This window comes from Falco punctatus, assembly GCF_963210335.1.
Source record: "Falco punctatus genome assembly, chromosome: 1".
Classification (NCBI taxonomy): domain Eukaryota; kingdom Metazoa; phylum Chordata; class Aves; order Falconiformes; family Falconidae; genus Falco; species Falco punctatus.
In genome coordinates this window covers 122,141,715-122,163,326 of record NC_137580.1, presented here as the reverse complement: position 1 = coordinate 122,163,326, position 21,612 = coordinate 122,141,715, and the positions used below count along the sequence as shown (strand labels likewise).

Below are 21,612 nucleotides of genomic sequence, written 5' to 3'. Positions count from 1 at the left end.
GCAGTTGAACTGTATCAAACTGATGCACCATATCTGGGATACTTGATCTCTCAGCAACTGGTGCTTTTGGGGTTTTGGGGTTTTATTAAGAAAAAGCTTCTTGGTGCATTTGTAAAGCATCTACACCATCTTGTCCAACTCAAAACTTTATCGTTTATTTATAGTCACACATTTTGAATAACTTTGAATAACCCTGTCTGCTGCTGATACAAATCTGACACATCTAGAAGATAATGCCTTAACTGTCCATGTGAATGCTCTGCTATGCCAAAACCTTGCCAGGTGTTTCATCCAGCCAGTGGGAGTTGCATTAAACTCAACGCTTGCACACGGTGCTGTGGTTTTCTTTTTCTGCATGTTTGTCTGCTCTGTTCATGAGCATGAAGCAAAGCATCAAACTTGTCTCAATTCTTGAGTTATCCTGCTGTTACCTCTATAGTGCTATTGAGAGATATTCTATAAACATATTATTATATAGTCACAAAGTATAATATAAATATGCTGATTTTTCTCACTTGTCCGTCTGTCAAATCCAAGATGCTCGAAGTTCTGACAGCCAGCTTTCTTCTCTTGGGGTGGAAAGCACTTGCTATTTTGTACCTAAAATACCTTTCCCTCCTTTATACCACAGTTCTCATCTTTCCTTGTTAATTGACAGAGCAACACCGATGGACTTCAGGAGGTTGCCTGGGGAGGCTTGATATATTGTCTGGGTGTGGTGTTCTTCAAGAGCGATGGAGTCATTCCATTTGCCCATGCCATCTGGCACCTCTTTGTGGCCACAGCAGCTGCTGTTCATTACTATGCCATTTGGAAGTACCTTTACAGAAGTCCTGCAGACATAATTCGTCACTTATGATTGATACACGCAAAGTAATCTGCACTTGGCCTCTGTAACAGTATTATTTGACCTAAGGAATTCGGGGAAATTGGACAATTGCACAGAAAACCTGCACTGACGTTGGTAGTTCTCTGAACACAGTTACTGTGAACTGATGTTGTATGTGTCCTGCAATTGCCCATCGTATGGCAAGTGCTGTAAATAATCAAGATACTGTACTGCAGTACCAAGAGTCCATTCCATGTTAGTAGAACTGGCTACCTGATGTTTACAAATAAATTTTGTATTCTAGTTTAGTTTTACAATTTTTAACTACGTGAATTTTTCTAAATTAGTGATTCAAAGGGTGAAGTCAGTGCAATAGCAAAAATCTCTTTTGATTTGAAATTGGTTTCTATCGCCTTTCCACTACTCATTTATTAAACATGAATCGGACAAATAATCTACTTTTACCACCCATTATCTTGGTATAATAAGACTTTTATAGAAACTTTTTGTGTTTTTTGTAAACTTGGGAAGTACATTTATTGAACTGAAAACACACAACTGTCATCTATGCAGTTACTCATGTTGCAAAATCTTGCAAGAAATGGTTACATTCCACACACTGTACTGACAAGCAAACATTGTACCTCTTCCAAAGGTTGTATTACAGGTGTAATTGTAATAACCACTTTTACAGACTAAAACCTAAATGTGATTCTGCTGAGTTTTAACATGACAGTATTCTGCTCATCTGTAGTACCACTTAAACAGCACCTTAATTTGGCTTTATCAGTGATGGAAATTAAGTGCTTTAAGAGAGGTAGGCGATGTGATTTTTCTCCTCAAGATTCCCAGTTCTGCTCCGTGCTGCCCAGCTAGGCAGCAGCCTGGATGAAAGCGGGCTGGCCGAGCTGGCAGTGGAAGGGGACAGCTAACACCCCCCTGTCCAAACCAGAGCGCCGCTTATTTCTCCAGAGTACGCGTACACCTAGTAGTGCTGTGATACTAAGCTTGGATTTTCGAAGGGATTTAAACTGGCCACCAGAACAGTTCCCACCGGCTTTTGTTGGGGTGGTTCTGTTGGGAAATCCCGGTCGGAGCAGCGGGAGCAGAGCGATTGCTGACCGCTTTGAATTCGAGGTTGTTGGCTCTTCCCAAGCACAGCCTTGCAGGGAGGAGAGCCTGAAGAACCTGATACGGTGTCACTTGTCATTCTGGGGCTTGACAGAGTCAGACTGGTCTTAATTGTGTTGCTGTCCTTCTGTACAGGAAACCCAAACTTGTGGTAGCGAGTCATGATTGTAGAACACGTGCGTTAAGTGACCAGAAGTAGAAAAGTCATTGTAATACTGTTTGTCTAACAATTGTATCCTGTCCCGCTCTATAATGAATGTCTTATATTAAGATTGACTTTATCCTTTTTCTGATTTACTCAGTTTTTCATGTCAGTATTTAAAAACAAAACCAAAATGTGTTGCCTTTTTCAGATTTTGTTCTGGATATTGCCTGTCTGCAAACAACAAGTAGCAAGATAGGAATGTTTTTCAAGGTACCATTTAATATTTCACCTAGATTTGCCAGTGGGTTACGTATTTTAGAATATATATATTTGTATACAGAATTTACAAGAGGGACAAACTTTAAATTCAAGGCATTGAAGAATTTTGCTGTGTGGTGTTATCAGGTGATTGGAGAAACGGCACCACTACAGCAGACTAGTTAACTGCCCCAAAAGAGGACAAAAGGAACAGCTGGGCAGGTAATTCCTAGTACAACAGTCTTGCACATCTGGATGCCTCAGTTTTTTTAACATTGTGTCTATTTTAATATTTTCCACTTTTTGTGAGTTCATATATTTTGTTTAAATGCAGTAACTGTTAAAACCACTGAAATACATGTAAAGGTTTTCTGTAGTCAAAAGTGAAACTATTGCTTGAATATGTTTTAATTTTAAGTTAATTTTTCATGGCATTGCTTTTTGGAGTGTTTGAAATGGTTTTTAAAAAATTTCAATTCGCCAAAAATATTTTGAATTACTGTATTCTAGTCAATATGATATTGAATGTACTAGACTAACAATAAACATTTTGTGCAATTTGGAAACCATTGTATTCGTAGTGTTTGGTGTTTTCCCCTCCAACACTTAAGCAGGAAAGTGAGAGACTTCACACTGTTGGTGCTCCTGACACAAGGGATCGAGTTGAACCCAAGGACCCTTGTGCTTGCTCGGTCAACTCTTTAAAACTAAAACAGTAGGAAAGAACACGATGCAAGTTACTCAGTTTGTGCTGTGGAAAAAAAGTAGATTTAGGTCTAAATCTTGATGAATTTCAGGAACTTACTATGCTCCCTTTTGCTGTTCTGGATCAATTGTCTTATTATATACTGGTTTTTGAATTTTTTCAGTTTTATAACACTGAACTTTTTTTTTTTCTCCTATCCCTATAGGGGTATCGTTGCATAAAATATAGACAAGCTGAACTAAAAATGCATTTCTGTCTGGAAAACAAGTATGTCAATTAGCTTTTTCCTTTGTTTCTTTTTTTTTTTTTTTTTCTTTAACCCCCCTGCCCCCCTGTCTAATTACAGCTCTCCAGGCTGATTCCTCCCAGGAGTAACAACAGTGCTTTTCCCGGTAAGGTTTGCTGCAGTAGCAGAGATGTAATTTCTTTGCCTTCCTGAAGCAAAATGTTTTTAAAAGCACCTGCTTTTCTCTGTTTTCCGTGCCTCTAGGTTTTAGAAGCGCAACAAATACACTGAGTCTAAATGAAGCGGTGATAACGTGCGTCCTAGTTTTGCAGATCCAGAGGGTGTCCAGGATGCAACGAGTACTTTGAATACTGGATACCTCTGGTCTTATCACTTCTAGGTTCTATTTTTTCAATACAATTTTGTTTGCATCTAAAAAATAATTCTGTTATCTGCAAGGATTCATTTAAGGATTTATTCTAGAGTGCACTGCTTTGAATTATATTGGGTTTTTATAATTCAACAGCAACAAGGAATGCACAGATAAACTATTCATGTTTATTTCTGCTACCAAAAGCGGTGATAAAATTGGGCTGCTTTTCTAATTATGTCTTCCCCACATCCCTCTTAATTGTGATTGTGTTAAGATATTGTATTATACTCTTCCAGTTCTAGGTAAGCAATGAAGCCCTTTCAAAGGAGGTTTGAGTGTCTGAACATGGTTTTTGCTGTATCTATTTGAATTACCGTGTAGAAAAGGGACGCTTCAGGCTCTTTGAAACAGTTGGTTATGGTGCTTTTCCAGAATTCTAAAAACGAAATTCTGTGTCGGTGTTAGCACACAGACAAGGTGGTTCCGTTTAACATCATTTCGCACAGCTTTGTTCTGATTTATTGGTTTTTTCCCTGACTGGAAGCGCCAAGCCTGCGTCACGCTCACAGTGTTCTGGTTGTTCCCCAGGCCAGGAGTTCCTCCGTGCTGGCCGTGCTGGTGACTCACGGCGGAGGCTGAGGGCCGGCGCTGTGGTGGGTCATCGGTCACAGTGTGGTTCCTTACCTGAGTTCCACAGCTGGTAACAGCTCCTGCACGCTGATCCACGAATTGTGTAAATCACACGGTGTCAGCATTCTTAGAGCTGCTTCTTGGTGAAATGCATTTGTGTCGGGCTGGAATGAACCAGTTAGAGAAGGTACTAATGTTTTTCATAGAGGTTTTTTTCTTTTTTTCTATTAAACCTCTTGTTTAAGTGTCCCTTATGCTCAGGACCCCTACACGATTCTTTAGGTCTGGGGTATTTAGCCACGTGATTTCTCTGGAGGCTAAGGCCGTCACGTGCACATCATGTGCTTGACTAAGTCTTTCTCGGTGCTTTGCTATTTTTAAAAGAATTCAGGATGTTGGTCTCTGCTTGCTAATTGCTTTTGCCATCAATAGGTGTCATAAGATTAAAGTTAAAAATAGTCAACAACAGAATGGCCGGGATGACAAGGTGGGCGCTTGCCAGCTCCGCGGTGTGGGTGCTGTCGGTCCTGCCTTCCCTGCAGCAGCCCCGGCTTGTGGCACGGGCTGTGGTGCGTCAGAGCTGCCGGCTGCTCGCTGGCGTTCTGCTCCTTGAAAATGGTTCGTTCCTCGTCCGTCTGGATAAACTCACTAAGAACTGTCACAGTCTGGGAAGGGCAGGTGCCCAAGACACCCGAAGCGTGCGCTAGTGGCGAGCTGGAAGCGGTCGGATGCTTTTCGTTAGGTGTCTGGCAGTGCCGGGAGGACCAGTGCCGCCCGGCTGTGGCACAGGCGGTAGAGCAGAGGTGACGCCGTGCCGGGGGCTAAACACACCCGCCGGGTTCTGGATGCGCTTTGCAGCCCGCCTTGAAAATCAAACACGAAGAAGTTTGAGGTGAAACACCTTCAGAGCATCTGTGCCCCGCACAGCCTGAGCTCACAGAGTCTTACAGGCTTTCCCTCTCTGGGGAGAGCGGTGGCTTTAAAAAAAGAGGTTTTCAGATTCCTGTTTGGGTAGTAGTTTGTCACGGGCTGGCGTTCCGCCACTGAGCAGTTTGCCAGCTGCTTCTCACACCAGGCATCCTCCTGCTTGTGGTGAGCCTGGCCGCGAGCAGGGAGGGTGGCAGTGCCGGTGCACTTCGCAGGACCGGGGCACCAGTTAGCCGGGTGAGCTGGGGCACCAGCGTCCTCTTGCAAAGGGCTATAGCAGCGGCGCCAGCACCGGTTCTGTAACAGCAGTTACATCATTGACTAATGAGCCCAGCGTCCTCTCAGGAGATATTCAGATGTCTGTGGCTTAGTGGCACGAGCCCCACTTGGTGATGGATTTGGGTGCCCAAATCCTTTAGGTGCCTTAGAAAATGTCCTTTAAATTTTCACCTAGGTGAAAAGCCATTAGTAGAGACCTACTGAATGAGTGAATTTTGCTCCAGCAGACGTCTCCACGCTTCCTGGTGGGTGGTGCTGGCTTCCAGGCGTGACGCAGAGGTGTGTGCAGGTGGTCACCAGCCACAGTATGTGGCTTCTGTGCCAGGGTCAGCCTGTGGCGGAGCCTCGGCTCCGAAGGACGTTCAGCCCAGACCACGGGATGTTTGGCCGGAGAGCCGTAGTTATTTGGGATGTTGAAACACCGAAACCCAACCCCCAACACCTCCTGAGCTGGGGCAACCTGTGGCATGTTTGGCTTCCAACAGCAACGATTTATAGTGTCAGAAATGCTCAAGGGTTGAACATCATTACTGTGGGAACTCTACCATCTTCTCAAATGAGAAGCCAGGCACTTTGGAAGTGAAGGATTAGTTTAGGAGGGGGAACGTGGATTTTTTTTTTTTTTTTAAATATATATCTTCGTATATGAACATATTAGGCTGAATGAAAATTACTTTTGTCTTGAAGCTGATGGTGGTGCTGAGCACCTTAATTAGCCTTCTGCTAAATCACCGAAAGCAAAGCTTGGAAGGACTCTCCGGTATTATTAGCCCACCCTCGGCTGCGGGCGGCCGAACGCTGCGTGCCGTGCCTGGCGCGCTCGGCCAGCATGTTCCAAAAAGCCTCTGACACCGGGGCTTTCACAATCCTCCCGGCGGTTCATGTCGGTGTTTTACCCTCTGCCCTCCCGGGCTTTTCTCCCGCTGGCCCAGCCGTGTTGTCTCGTGCTGCAATTTCAGTCTCTTACTCCTTGTCCTGTCTGCGGTGGCACCGCCGGGGCCCCCCAGCATCCGCAGGGCGCAGGCGCTTACACGCGGGGATCCCCTGGTGGCACTGCCGAGGGGCGCTTACGGACACGCATTTTGTGCAGAATGCGTAACACACATACATTAAATCACAGGCATTGTACACCACTGAAGCCTATTTTATACGTAGAAATAGAAATGTATTAAAAATAGGCTGCTAAATATGCTTCCTGAAAACTTCATTATTTGTTTGTAGCTGTTTATCAATATCAATACATATGCACATGCACGGAGACACTCTGCGTTATAGCAAATAACTATATAGCACATATATAGTTACTAACTGTATATAACTAACTATAGCAAATAACTAACTTCATGCATAATACATAACGTATATTAAATACAGACCTTTGTAGCAATAAATCATATAATTAGAGATACCTAAATATAAACCTAGATTATTAAAGGCTATGTTTGATATATAGATATATAATTATATATAAAAGATATTTGAATTGCTAGCTATATACACAATAGTATATAGAGACATAGAGACAGGGCACTATATAGCCACACATGTATGGGTGCACACGCATATGCAGGTCTGTGCATCATGACAAATCTCTTTTGTGCATGATATATAGTGTATATCATAAAACCAGGCCTTCAGAGCAATAAAATCCATTTATATATTATTAAGCTATATTAATCAGTGAATTGTGATAAATATACTGTTTGAAATATTATTTTTTTATATATATGTATCTTTCCACAGGGAGAGTGCATGCAATACAAGCACGTGTGCACACATGCACACACGGCAGGGTCAAGGGTGTGTGTGCGCGTGTGTTTGTGCATTATAGCAAATCTATTTTGTGCCTAATATAGAACATATATAACAAACCCAGACCTTTATATCAAAACAATGTATGTATGTTAAAAAAAAGATACAAAGTCATATTAAATGTTGCTAAATGTGCTATGAAAGTATTAATACAATTAATAGCTATAAAGTCATATTAGTCAAGTAAATGCTGTTTAATATGCTATATGAAAGTATAATGCTTGAATTTATATCTCTGCCTAGCTATGTGCGTATACAGCTAAATGTGCATATACAAACACACAGAGATGAGAGCGGGTTAGAATGAATACACTTGGTATCTTACATGACATTTCTAAAAACCCAAAGCTTCATAATAATAAAATCTACTTTCTATATTTTTTTAATACATACAAAAATGTAAAACTACTTTTAAAAATAAATCCAGCTAAATATAGTATGTGAAAATACAATTTTTAAACCTTTATCTAAGACACATTATTTTGTGCGTGTCTGTGATTGAGAGTATGTGGGAAAACAAAAAAAAACCCAACGATTTTTTTAAATAGATCTTTCACCCATGAGTGCATATGCCCTTGTGCACGCATTTGTATGGGAAGGGAGAACTCGTGCGCAACAGTTTTTCTGTGTCATTAAACCAGATTTTTGGTGCATTATATATACTATATATTTAAACCCAAAATAACTATTTTTAAACTAAAAAATGTTATTTTATTTAAACCCAGATAACTGTTTTTAGATGCATCGTCATATACAAATAATTTTTAAAAACTTACTAAAAATGTTACATGTCCTAGATGGAAATAAAATTATTATATTTCTACATGACTAGATAGACACAGAGACAGCGAGAGTGAGGTGTGTACACGGTCATGCATGTGCCTGTTATCACAAATAACATTTTGTGTTAATTAATAACATAATATTTTGTGCATAATACGTAATGTATATTAAAACGGTCTTTTTATAGCAATAAAATATACCATTATAGCTACATAAATATAAACGTAGATTATTAGATTCTGCTAAATAAACAGTAAAAAAATGTAATTGATTTTGTATATACAACGGTGTACATATATATAATTGGGAGATTTAGCTGTACAGACACATGTATGTGTGTGAGAATGTGCATGCATATGCATATATTATGACATACCTTGTGCATAATACGTACCATTTATCATAAAAAGACCTTTATAACAATAAAATCTTTTTATTTACGTATTTATCTATTTATTAATATATGATAGAGCTATAGTCAATTATTAAATCATGATAAATATACCATATGAAATACAATTATTAAGTTTCTGCCTTTGTGGAGCTATGCCAAGAGCATGCGCGAGAGACCCATGTGTGCACAAGTGTGTGTGTGTGTGTGTGGTTGGGTGCTATAGCAATTATATTCTGTGCATAACATATATAGTAAAAATCAGACCTTTACGGCATTGCAATCTATGTATGTGTGTGTGTGTGTGTGTGTGTGTGTGTATATATATATATATATATATTCATACTAATAAAGTAAATGTTGTTACGTATGTGCTATGAAAGTGTAATTAGCCCTACAGAGAGCTGGATGTGCACAGGCAGAGACACAGATGGGCACGTGTGTGTGTGTGTGTGTGTGTGTGTGTTAGAATGAATATGGTTTGTGTCTCATTAAAACCAGACTTTTATATTGATAAAAATGTTTCTGTAAATATACATAAATATTTTATATAATTATAAAAATATAACAATACTTCTAAAAATAAATTCTGCCATATGAAAATGGAATTTAAAAACATTTTTCTATATATACTTTTAATATCTGTATGTGTACTAAAGTATATCAGTTTATTTTTATATATTTTAGAGATAAAGCTAGGGAGTGTGTGCACACATACACAGGGTGGGGGGAGACTAAGCAAGAGTGAATGTGTTATTAAAATGTATTTTGTGCATAATATACACTATATATTAATACACAGCCCTTTGTATGCGTCTGTATGTATGATGCTCTGTATCTAGCTGTGTGGCTACACAGGTAACAGTGAGCAAGAGATGAGCACGTGTGTGTGCACGCACATACCTGTGAGTATATGTGGGTTTGCATGTGTGCACACACATGCGTGTGTTCTAACAAATAGACTTTCAGCATAATATATAGCATAGACATTAAAACCAGACCTTTGTATCAATGCCACCTATACCTACATACGTACACATAATATAATGGCTAACTTGTATAAATAAAGCGTTAGTGCCAAGTTAGTTTGTTTCTCACTCGTACAAACTATGTGTCTAAAAGCATGTAGTATATGGTATCTGCTGTGTGGTCTATATAAAACTAAATATAATGGAGATTAAAATTAATGACTTATTTTCTATACTAGAATAAACAAAGTATTCCTTAATAAGCAGCATTTTTAGGCATGTATTACTGTATGTTCACACCTCATGATACATAGAATGTGTATGATGTGTATATATGTACATAATTACATGACGTAACAGAGCTTACACTGTAGCATTTTAATGCTTAGTATATGTTACATATAATATTATTATTATATATAAGTAAAATAGTAAATGGCGCTACATATAGTACAGTTAGATTTCATGTATTTCTGCGTTCGCTGTGCTTACACGCGGCTGTTCTCCCAGGCAGCCAGGCTGCTGGCAGCGCCCTGGGGGCGGCTGGGGGGGGGACGACGTTTGCCCCCCCAGTTACCCCGCTGGGGGGACACAGCCCAGGCTGGAGGCTGTGGGCACTCGCAGACCAGCGTATAGGGGAGAAAAATTAAATAAACCCTCCCAAAAGCCCTGAGCCCCGAGACACCAAAGCAAGCACACAAGTGAGAGAAGAAAAATTTAAAAGTTTATTAAACATTAAGAATAACAGACAAAAAAAAAAAAAAAAAAAGAAATATTTGGGCTGAACAGCATACAGGATGCAATCCATTTAATGTCATACACTTAATTTGATCTTATTTGTTAAACTTGTTTTTAAACAGATGCTGTCTTGTGGTGTTGCCAGAAATACAATGGTTGATCACTTGTAAGTTTTAATACACTTTTTTTTTTCTTCACATAGGAAAAAAAAGTCAACAAAATAAACTGCACATCTCTATCGTAAATTACATGCAAAAGTAGTTTTAAAGCAGTAACTGGGGTTATTACAAACCCACAGAGGCAAGCTGTTCAAAGGTTAGGTCCTTGGGCACTGCAGAGCTCCTCGCAGTTGCAGTTACAGCGCACGGCTGTGCTGGTCCGTGTAGGCACAACCTCGCTCAGGTGCCTGCCTTTCATTTTGAATTTCTTGCTTCTGTGGATTCAAGTCAGAACTTTATTTCCATGGTGCTAGGTTTAGTGGCTTTAGCACCGCTCAAAAAAAGAAAATAAGTAATCCTTTCCCCGCCTCCTCTGCCACGGGCTTTCCCACGGAGAGCCCCAAGGTGCTTGTATTCACAAATACAGCTCAAATTAAATTTCTTTTTGAGGGTATTCTTTTTTAAAAAGAAAAAAGAAATCACTTCTAAGTTTCAGCAAAAACAAACAAACAAAGACAAGCATTTTACCAATGCTTATGGTTTAATAGAGGTCAGTGAATTATTTAGACAAGCTATTAATTATTCTGCAAATATATATTTTTCTATTTTTATAAAATTACAATTTCATATACCTACAAGCTCCTTCGTGAGCAACAATGCCATCAGAGGTGAGATGAGCCCAGCTAAGCTGTCCTTGGGAATGGAAAATGAGCTAAACTTTGATTTATTTAATTTTTTAAAATTTTATTTTGGGGAGACAACCTGGTTTTTTCCCAAGTTTTAGCCCACATATTTTACCCCTTTAATTTTTATTTTTTTTGGGGGGTGGTGGTGGTGTGAGCTTTTCTGATGGCAAGTCCCCCAGGCTCCTCTGAAAGTCCTCACTCCCCCAAGAGCGCAGCCGCCAGCCTGTGCTGCGCCAGCTGCCCCGGCCGCTGCTGGGGGCCCTTCCCGCTCCGTCCAGCACATTCCCGCTCCCTGAGCTGCACACTTGCCCTCCCACCCACCTGCACGGCCGGACAGGGCAAGGTGGCACCTGAGCAGCTTTGGGACCACTGGACACGGTAGCAGCTGGAAACCCCTGTGCTATCCAGCCTACAAAAAATACCATCTCCCACCCCTTCCCTGCCCAAAAGAAACAAAGGAATTATCTGCAAATGTATTGATCTTTTTTTTTTTCCAAGCTGCCTTTTACATTTTAAAGAAGGTTTTGTGGTCAGAATGCGCCCTACCGCCGGTCTAGCTCCTACGCACCAGCGGCTCTCACGCACGCCGTCCCTGCTGTGCAAGCGTCAGCCCAAGGACACTCAGCGTGAGGGTGACTACAAGCCGCTGCGATGTGCTACGTTGCTGCTAACGCTGCGCAGCAGCCGCTGGCCAAGGCCTGCCATGGTCACACTTCTTCCAAAGGGGAAAAAGAGTTTATTTTGTAGTGGCTACAGCAGATGCACTGACCTGGGCCGAGCACCGTCAGGCACATTTCTCTACCCACGCATCCAGTGGCTCATACTGACCTTCAGAAAATAACTTACTAGACTTTAAACTTTGCTGCAGCACATGGAAATTCCATTTGCTGAATAAATGGTCCACAGGCAAGTACTGCACGTTACGGGATGCTGACAAGTCAGGCACGTTTGAGGAAAAATACTGGAAAAAAAATGCCATTGATGCAAGGGTATTTTTATGCTGAACAAAATGTTGAATCCTTTGTAACAATCTCCTGAAGCATGAATAATGATTTAATGGAATGAACAACCTTTTTATTTGAAAATAATGTCAAAACACTGAGAAAACTGTGAGCAAGACATGTAGCACCATATTTTCCTCACATGTTAATAACCGTATGCAGTACGTACACCTGTATACATGAACAGAGCTATTTATTAAAAAAATTTCAGCTGGAAACAGATTCTAGCAGCAGCAGATTAGAAATGACTGGTTTTTGTGTGTTATGTATTATTTGTCTGCCTTTACAAAATATTGTATTGTCCAATCAATATGACTAAAATCCATGTTGTGCTTTGTCCCTGTTAAACAGTTTATATATGTGATTCTGATGGAAAATAATAGTCTCTCCTTTTCAGTAATACAGAACATCCTGGAAAGCTATATTACTTCCATTAAAATTTCATTTAAAGCACAGAACATGCCAGTGTGCCTGTGGTAGGCTTAAAATATTAAAGATTTAAAAAAAAACCCCAAACAACCAACAACCAACAAACCCCTAAGCATTTCCTTTCTGTACAATAATGGAGAATATATATCTTTGCTATATATTTTAAACATGGAATAGCTTTATCTTTTTGCTATATATATGTCTTTCAAAATACATTGTCAGTATTTGTACTTGAAAAATACTGTACAAAACGAACATACTATAATTATTCTGTATAAACTTTATACATTTTATAATATCTATCCTTTTGGTCTATAGTAAACACTTAGATTGATTGGATTAACCACAGTATATGACAACACCGTCCCCTTCTGAAATACACCAGTGTCTCTTACATTCATTTTTCAGAAGTCCACTTTATATTAGAACATACGTGTTCAAAAGCAAATAGTTTAAAACAACAGAGTTCAGAACCATCAGTTCATGTCACACTCAAAACAACAACCACTAGGAAAAATGGGCTTTGCAAACCAGTGACTTCTTCTAACTGAATAAAAGTGATTTTTTAAAACAGCAAGATATAATCCACAGAAAATATATTACAAAACATGGGAAAAAACAACTGAATTTAGGTATTTATTTAAGTTTTAATCACAAAATGGAACTTGAAGAAATGCGTAACTAACTGAAAACAGAAAAGCCCCTCTGATGTCAACATCGGATCTGATTTGATACTATTAATTTTGTTCTCGTTTCAACTAATTATCCTGCTTCTTATACATGCGCACCCTAGAGCAGGGATACAATTAGCATGCTCACGTTAATGTGTCTTTTACTTTTTAACTTTTTGTTAAAGACATTAAAACTCCTGTTGGGTAGGGAAACCATCCTACGTCCACTAGGAACATCCGGGCAGCATGCGCGCTAGCGTACAATAGGATTATTGCTTCAGGTACAGACAGTGCAAAACACACACTCTGTGGTCTATCGATAGTACTCCTACCTACCTGGGGTCTGTGGAAATCAAAGGAATCTTAATAGCTACAGAGAAGCCATTATGGGATCTATAATGAGTATAGCTAACTCAGTCTAACAGCACTTTAAATCTGAAGACAATTATCACCAAAACTTAAAATACAACAAAAGCAATCTATAAATTAATATTTCTGCAGTGTAGTACTAAATTATTATTTGTGCACTTTATTAGCATGTTAACTTTTCTGATTAGACATACTTAAACAATAGCTTGTTACTCTCGAAAAAAACTTGAGATCTACTTTTTTTTCTTTTTTCTTTTTTTTTTTTTTCCTTTTTTTATAATTTATACTGGGATCTTTCCAAGTAAATCAGGAGGATGGAACTGGTTACAATAACATAAAAACCCTACTCTGAAGCAGCACTGAAAAAATATAATAAAAAGCTTACTATGGCGGTTCTCAACAGTCCAGGTAAAAATGTGGCACCCTTTGAAGAGGGTTTCGTAAAAATGGGAAGTGCTGAGATGCGTGCGCGCGCACACACACACACACACACATGCACACACACAAGCGCACACACACATATACAGACATGTGAACACACATGTGCACATATACGCAGGTACACACATACGCAAACAAAAAAAAAAATAACGTTAAGTCAGTTTTGTTTCTGCTTCTGGTAAAGTGCTGAAGACAGAAAGGTTGGTTTGGGTGTGGTGCTATCAAACAGGAAACACATTGTCCATCTAGTCAAATGCCAACCCACAACAAAAAAAAAAAAAAAAAAAGAAAGAAAAAAGAAAAAAAAAAACCACTTCCCCCCCCCTTGAATTTACAGGGGGCCGTGTCGAGCTTCGTACTTTGCAAGGACGTTCTTGCATTTGCCCAGCTCTTTCCGTAGGTCGGCCACCTCCTGGCGGAGAGCCGAGTTCTCCTTCTCCAGAAAGGAGGCGCGGATGGCAATCTGGTTCTCCTTCAGCCGCCGGGCGTCCCTCGATCGCTTAGCAGCCATGTTGTTCTTTCTACGCCTTGCCCAGTATTTGTCATCCTGCTCATTAAACACAGGAAGAAACAAACAAGATATTAGATTTCAATAAACCCAGCAGCCACCAGGATGTGCTCTTAGCCGCAGCCTCCGGCCCGGCGGTGACTTCACTCGCATTCTGCTGGCCTGGCCCAGCGAGCCCTGACAATGCCAGGCGCTGCTGGGACAAAAGTTACAGACTTACATGGCATAATCCATCCAGAGCGCACAGATGCCTGCGTGTGTTTCTGTCAAAATGTTTACGCTAACCCCCTCATCGTCTTGACTGTGAATTCCTCCAAGGAAAGCTGAAGCAATATTGCAGCGGTACAATTCATCTCCCATCGATGCTGACCTAGTTAGCATACCCACCTTCGCGCGTCATGACTCACTCGCTACCGGTCGCTGGAGCAGTACTAATTACCTCCTGTACGTCCCTGCTCATCTTTGCCAGCCAACATCTGGTTCACTCCTTTTGTTGGTATCACCCATTTCATCTCACCGTTCAGTTCTTTTTTCTGTTCAAAGCTCTTTCTCTACCGAGCCCTGAGGCGCTCCTGTTTGCACCCCAGTACAGCCAGTCACTGGAAGGGGATTCCTTGGCACAACGATGATGCTGCTTTGGTACCATCCGCAAAGAGATTAATACAATAGGCTTTGACCATGGAAAAAAAGCATTTGCCAGAAATAGATCCACTAACCTCTGAAGTTTCGTAAGCTAACACATTCCCAAAGCGTTATCCCTAAAGAATTGCCTCTAGGAGATCACCTTACTGCATTGGTGCATCAAAGACTCTAATAACGACTTGATTTTACCTGATTTTTCCACTCTTCCAAGGAGGTGGCCTTCAGTGAAATGGCAGCTTAAACATTGCTTTGAAATGGAATTAAGTTCCAGAAATTTGGAACAACTCAGTAAATACAATGCGGGCAGAATCTCTCACGAAAAGTGAAATTCAGTCCCCCGCACAGTAAGAGTGATGTCGCCATTCAACCCTCAAAAAAAAAAAATCAGGTAAAATCAAGTCAAGTCGCAGAGTTCAGCCTTCCCCTCCCAGAGTCATCCCCCCGGTTTTGCAGGCTTGCATGTCCTTGCGTGGCTCTCTCGTTTCACCAAGCACGGCAGCACTGCCCCACATCCGCTACGGGGCACAGGGGCCATCTGCGCCTACGCGGCACTGAGCGCGCGAACGCCCCACCGCCCCGGGCCTTGCAGCACGCGGCATGCCAGGCCTAACGCTGGGCTCTGCATCTTCTCCTGCTGCTTGCGTAAGGCAAAGGAAGGGCAAAACAACGGCTAGAAGTACCCTAGAACTGCTTTATATTAGTTTAGCTCAACAAGGTGTGCAGCAACGTTGATTTGGAGCCAACATATCTCTAAATTGCTCTTCACCTGTACTTAGATGGGACCTCCAAAAATCCTCTTAAAAACAAGCGTGCAGCAAAAAGCTATGACCCAAATCTTGTTTATAATTTCCCATCTCATTCCACTCCATAAAAATCAGCTTTAAATAATTTATTAGTGTGCCACCTAGGCTTCATCCCTCTTTATTTTAACAAATTGCTATGGCAAATCCTTTAATCCAGGCCTGAAAGAGGTAAGGCTGGCATTTCAAAATCACATGCAACCCAGAGACGATTGACTGGCCTAATCTGCTTACCATCCCCCAGAACTCCACAGCCGTTCCACATGCCAGGGCAGAAGCAGCACTTGGGTCAAGCGCTCTGAAATGAGTCAAGGGCAACTAGTGTGATTAACTCAGAGAAACGAGAGACCCCGAACTTCTAGTTCAGTCTTGGGCTGAAAACTTATGTGCCCCACTGCCGCATGCACGACACTGGTATTCTCCGCCTCAGCATGGAGCATCCAACAGCATTTTTGGCAAAAGTTTGCTTTTAGGATTCCTAGGAGATACCACAAAATGACAAATGGCACTAAGGAGTGAACTCCAGCCTCCTTACACCCACATCTCCGTATCAGACACCTCTCATCAGGCAGACCTCTCAGCACACCACGATGCCAACACAGCATCACTAGTAGTAAAATTTGCCCAGGTAAGTAACGGCACATTACAGATAAAATCTTTCTAAATGAAAGCTGAGGATATTACAAAGTGACACCAACTACCACCTGAACACTACTGGAATTGTGATTTCTGTGCTTTTAGCTTGCACAACAGTATCCTTAGGGACACAGACAGCGGATAGCATCGGCTTCTTTCCCGAATGCTAGCGATCTGGTGTAAACACGTGGCATTCCAGCCTCTTCACACGCGCAGCCAGGGATTCCCAGCTCCTCAGTCTGTGTTGGACGGCAGTAGCGACAGCAGAATGAAATTCTGCACTGTCCATATCTGATAAAAAAGATCATCTTGGAAATCATATATTGAGAATAGAATTTTGCAAATAATGACAATTTTCACAGTTGTTTGATAAGCTGAATCAGTTGATCAGTTTGTTCTGCTTTCCTCATGCTCTTTGCTCTTCACATCTCAAGCAGTGAGAGGCACAGACAAGGATGCTTGATCTTTTTAAATAATGTATGATTATTATATTTTAAATACTGCATTAAAATGTATTTCTTGGGAGAATAATTATGTTGTTTTCCTATAACTAGTCTTGATTCTTTCACCTAGATTAGTAGCGTTTACTGCAGTGTTCCCATTCATTATTAAACAGAGCTAAAGAAACTTCCAAATAAAACATAATATACTTAATTCTAACATTATCAGGGACCTCCATGGACCCTGTCAGAGATGGATTCTTCCTTGAAGAATTCACAGTCTGTGCTGATGAGACAGAGAATGGAGGAAATGGAAACATGATCAGAGTGTTTCATAAGTGGGAAATATGGGACAAAGTAAGCCTGTCCAAGGTCACGCAGGAAGTCTCTGGCATACAAAGGAAATGAATATCGATCTCATGAATTTCAACTGTTGCATAACTAATAAGGGACATCCTCCCCTCTGTCTTATTCAGAACCGTTAACAGTTTTATACTACAACAAAGTCGTATTTAGTTTGGCAGATTTACCTTACATGAGAAAACAGATTCACGCTCCAAACCTGCACCTCACAGAGTAACGATCACACAGTCTGTACAAACAAGCTTGTCACCAGTTCCAATTTACCTTCAGGTCATCTGGAATGAAGACTTTACGAGCTTTCTTAATCATCGGCTGTGGTTTCAGTTCTTCTTCAGAGAATTTGCGCTTACGAGGGTCAAACATCTCCTGGCCAGGAATACTGGAAAGAGCAAGATCTGCAGGGTCAGGTTCGTAGCCAACAGGAACTTGGATAGTCTCAGGATCAATGGGACTTGGTGTGTTTCGGTTTGCTGGCAAGATCTGACCTACAGAAATAAAGGTTAAATTCAGCTATGTTAGGGGAAGAAAAAAAAAAGTAAATAACATCACTGACCATGGATTTTAAAACATTTCTAAATACTTTACAAGCAGTAACTTTTTAAGCTTTCACTGTGAATTTGGTATCTACTCTTGCTAAATATTAGATTGTCCATTTTGTAGGGTGCACGTTCAGATTCAGACATGTTCATGCCATTATTTTCAGAACTGGTTCCTAATTTTGGTTGCTAATTAAGATCACTGAATCCAACAACTTAGTTGCACAAGACTGTAGGCAGAAGACATGCTGCTCCAACCTGTGCCACTTCATTAAGATCACATCCTCAGGAACAAATCATAAGTACTGTCATTGAGCTCTGATTTATCTGCAGTCCTTCCCAGATTTCTCATACACAGATTTCTCCATATACACCTCTGAGGGTACGTTTAGCTTACAACCAATGGTGCAGTACTTGCAAAATTGTACTTTCTAGCTGTGCTGAAGTACTCCACAAAGGCCACTACTATTTTCTATTAAATACTATCAGTAATATTCTAAAAGACAGTGAAGGAAACTAGCAACACCAAAGGCTACAGTGACTACTTAGAGATGCTCTGCAAGAATGAAAGAATGCCACAATGCTCTTTTTATGGTATATAAAAGTTAATAAAAAGGAGTCCATCCCCAGAAAAGAATGATAACTGCCCCCTCCTTTTACTTTTTTAATTGTAGATATGGCCTTCAAGATTCTACAACATCAATTCAGGCACCATTCCCATTAAAAATCCAATTTAAAATCTCAACCAAAGGTTCCAAAAATAGGATCCTAAAGTCAGCTGCCTAAACATGGATATCCCTCAGGGCAGAATTTTCAGAAGTTTTCACATCCCTCAGAAGTACAAGCCTTAGAGACTTCAGAGGGAGGACATCTGATTGAAGCAGATATTCTTTTATAATTTTGGCTATTAGCTAATTCACTTTGAGTTTAGAGATATGACGGCTTTCATAATAACTACACAAACATCCTGTGACTGCATAATATTTCCTTATTTGTGCTCACATCTGCAATATTTAGGGTGTAAAATGGTAAACATTAAATGTCATTTCTAATTCGAAACCAAGGCCAGTATTAACAATGTCATTTTTATTTTAATATAGAAGATCAAAACAACAATATTGGAACTGCACAGAAAATGCACCAGGGACTTGCGCTGCACAAACCAGGCCTTGCTAACAGACAGCTTGTCTTTTGTAACTCCAGTTTTAAAATGGCACTGATAAAATCTACTTCCAGGAAAGGCTAGTAAGGGCCCGGGAGAAGAGAAAAGGAGGATCAAAGTTATTAAAATATATACACATCTATGGGACGGTGAGCGAGAGGAAAGGATGCTGCTACCCGCACCGCACCAACCGTGCTTCCTCCTCTGCCTCTGGACCTGGCATGCGGCTGCCAACACCCCGGTGCTGAAAACTTGACGTTTCCTGCTGTGCCCCGTTAATAGAATCAGAAACCACGGCCTGCCTGCCTGCTGGCCACAGGGGCAACGGCAGGCCTGTAGGCAAGGCAAGGCATAGCATGGCATGGCAAGGCAAGAGGGCAAGGCAAAGCAAGGCAAGGCAGGCGGGCCTGTAGGCAAGGCAAGGCAGACAGGCAGACAAGTCAACGCAGACAGGCGGGCAAGGCAAGGCAGGAGGGCACGGCAAGTCAATGCAGACAGGCGGGCAAGGCAAGGCAGGAGAGCACGGCAAGTCAATGCAGACAGGCGGGCAAGGCAAGGCAGGAGGGCACGGCAAGTCAATGCAGACTGGCGGGCAAGGCGGGCAGGCAGCAGCAGCCTCTCCCCGCGCTGCCCGCCCGGGGGCGCTCTCGCCTCGGCGAGCCGGCGGCGCGGGACGGGGGCGCGTTCCGCAGCCCAGGCCCCGCGTGCTCCCGCAAGCGCAGCGCGGAGGAACCGCAGGGCGGGCGGGGCGGGCGGGGGGCGCCTGAGCGAGCCGGCGGGCAGCCCCCCCTCCCCCTGCCCGGCCCGCAGCGCCCCCCCCGCAGCCCCCTCCGCGCCCGCGCAGCTGCTGCGGAGATCCCAGCCGAGGAGCTGTTCCGAGCCAGCCCAACCGGCTCCGCGCTCGCGGCCCCGCGCAGCCCCGCTCTCAGTGGATGGCTGATCTCATCTCAGATATATGGGCTGGCAGAAACTGGCTTATTTAAAGGATTAAATGCAGGAAAGCTTCCTGTGATGTGAGTGCACTTGCACCAGAGCAGCCAGGTATTTCTTTAGTGCAGACAAAATACAGACATATGCGCAGACAAATCTTGCAAATTCTGTAATACTGAATAATACGAAGCAGGACACTAGCTCTGAATACTTTTACAGTATTTCTGGTGAGTATGCAGGGTGTTTCTAAAAGCCAACCGGATTGTGAAATCTGCCCCAGCTTCCTAATTGCCCTACACAAAAGAGCCTGTATTTAAATATTGCTGAAGTTCTAAATACACAGTATCAGTTTACATATTATCATTTACCTACAACGTGCCATATTACACAATTACATGAGCTTCGTAATCATCAGCCTCAAGAAAAATCTCTCTTAACAAGGAAATGGCAAAAATGCCATTTTTAAACATGGGAAACCAAGGTATTGTATCGCATTTTACCCTTGCAATAGCAAAAAAGGGGAAGAGCAACGTGTCTCAGACATGATCAGGGAGAAGAACCTACAGCCATCAGCATCCTGCCTCGCTCCCTGCGTGCACACACTTCACCCCCCCGGCCTAAGAAGCTCTCAGTACTAAAGACCCGGTCCTTCAGCAAACAGAAGATGCTCCAGGTGCCAACGTGAAGCTCATTCAAGGCGAATGCTATGCACTAACACAAAGCCTGAAAAATCATGCACACAGCTAAGCGTTATCACCTAAGCCCAGAGACTGTTGCCTGTAAGTTACTCCTACGCTGGCACCTCTAACATCTATGCGGGCTGACTCCCCGTTCTGTCACGCTCCTGCAAACGATCAGTAACTCCACTGAGAACGACAGAGTTAATAAGGGTGTCTAAAACCCCAGGCAGAAAAACCAGAACTTCCTTGACCAGTGTTTTACATTAGGCAACTCCTGGCACTTGGTATCTTTTTCTTTATTCTGTCAAGTTTTGCCAATAATACAAGCCAGGAACCTGTCTTCATTAGTTTACTGGCTAATGGCCATTACATCTATGTGCCGCTGGAACTGGTCATAACCCAAGACGACAGCGTGGGCTGCGCTGGACTTGGCACTGATATTCCTGCAGGAGTACAGTACGTGGCCTCATGTTACATCGCTCTTCAAGCTCCTCTCCCTGTGTGCGCATGGCACTTTAGCTGTGCATCCTTCTGCCAAATTTGTTCAGGGTGTTATTTTTATGCACTAAATTCCTCGCAATCAGAGGTAGGTCAAATAAGCACGGCAATCTGCACGTCATGTGCCCAGCAGCCGACTAATCCTCACATCAGCAAGCTTCACAGCTGTCACAACATCCAGAGAAAGAGCTGGTCTGAGGCTGTAATGCACAAGGAATCAGCCAAGGAGCAAGCCTACAACACCAGCCGCCAAGGCCAGGCGAAGGTACAGCACCTCACTGCTCAGCATCAGGAGCCAGGTGCCTTTGTTGCCAGTCTCTGTATTATTTAACCAGCAGCCAAATTTTCACTGCAGTGAAGTGGCTGGACTGTTTAATGTGCTTAGCTTTGTTCTCAATGGGGGCTGACGATTGCCAAGTGTTTTGGAAAGAACTTAGCCCCTCTATTTAAGTTGCTGAAACAAGAG

At 42.0% G+C, this 21,612-nt stretch overlaps 2 protein-coding genes across 5 annotated transcripts in view; one reads left to right on the top strand and one right to left on the bottom strand.

Moving 5' to 3' along the window:
- MMD (monocyte to macrophage differentiation associated) overlaps positions 1-2,929 on the top strand; it is a 43,889-nt gene extending 40,960 nt beyond the window's left edge. For all 4 annotated transcript variants that reach the window (XM_080374180.1, XM_080374179.1, XM_080374182.1 and 1 more), the window contains one exon: positions 659-2,929. In XM_080374180.1, coding sequence (XP_080230306.1) covers positions 659-859 — 201 coding nt within the window. In that variant the 3' untranslated portion in view covers positions 860-2,929. The remainder of the gene's footprint in view (positions 1-658) is intronic.
- A 7,231-nt stretch (positions 2,930-10,160) lies between these two features.
- The window catches only part of HLF (HLF transcription factor, PAR bZIP family member), a 37,531-nt gene continuing 26,079 nt past the window's right edge, over positions 10,161-21,612 (bottom strand). Inside the window, 2 exon segments of the mRNA XM_080394620.1 lie at positions 10,161-14,498; positions 17,605-17,825. Of these exon segments, the coding sequence (XP_080250746.1) occupies positions 14,283-14,498; positions 17,605-17,825 (437 nt within the window). The 3' untranslated portion in view covers positions 10,161-14,282.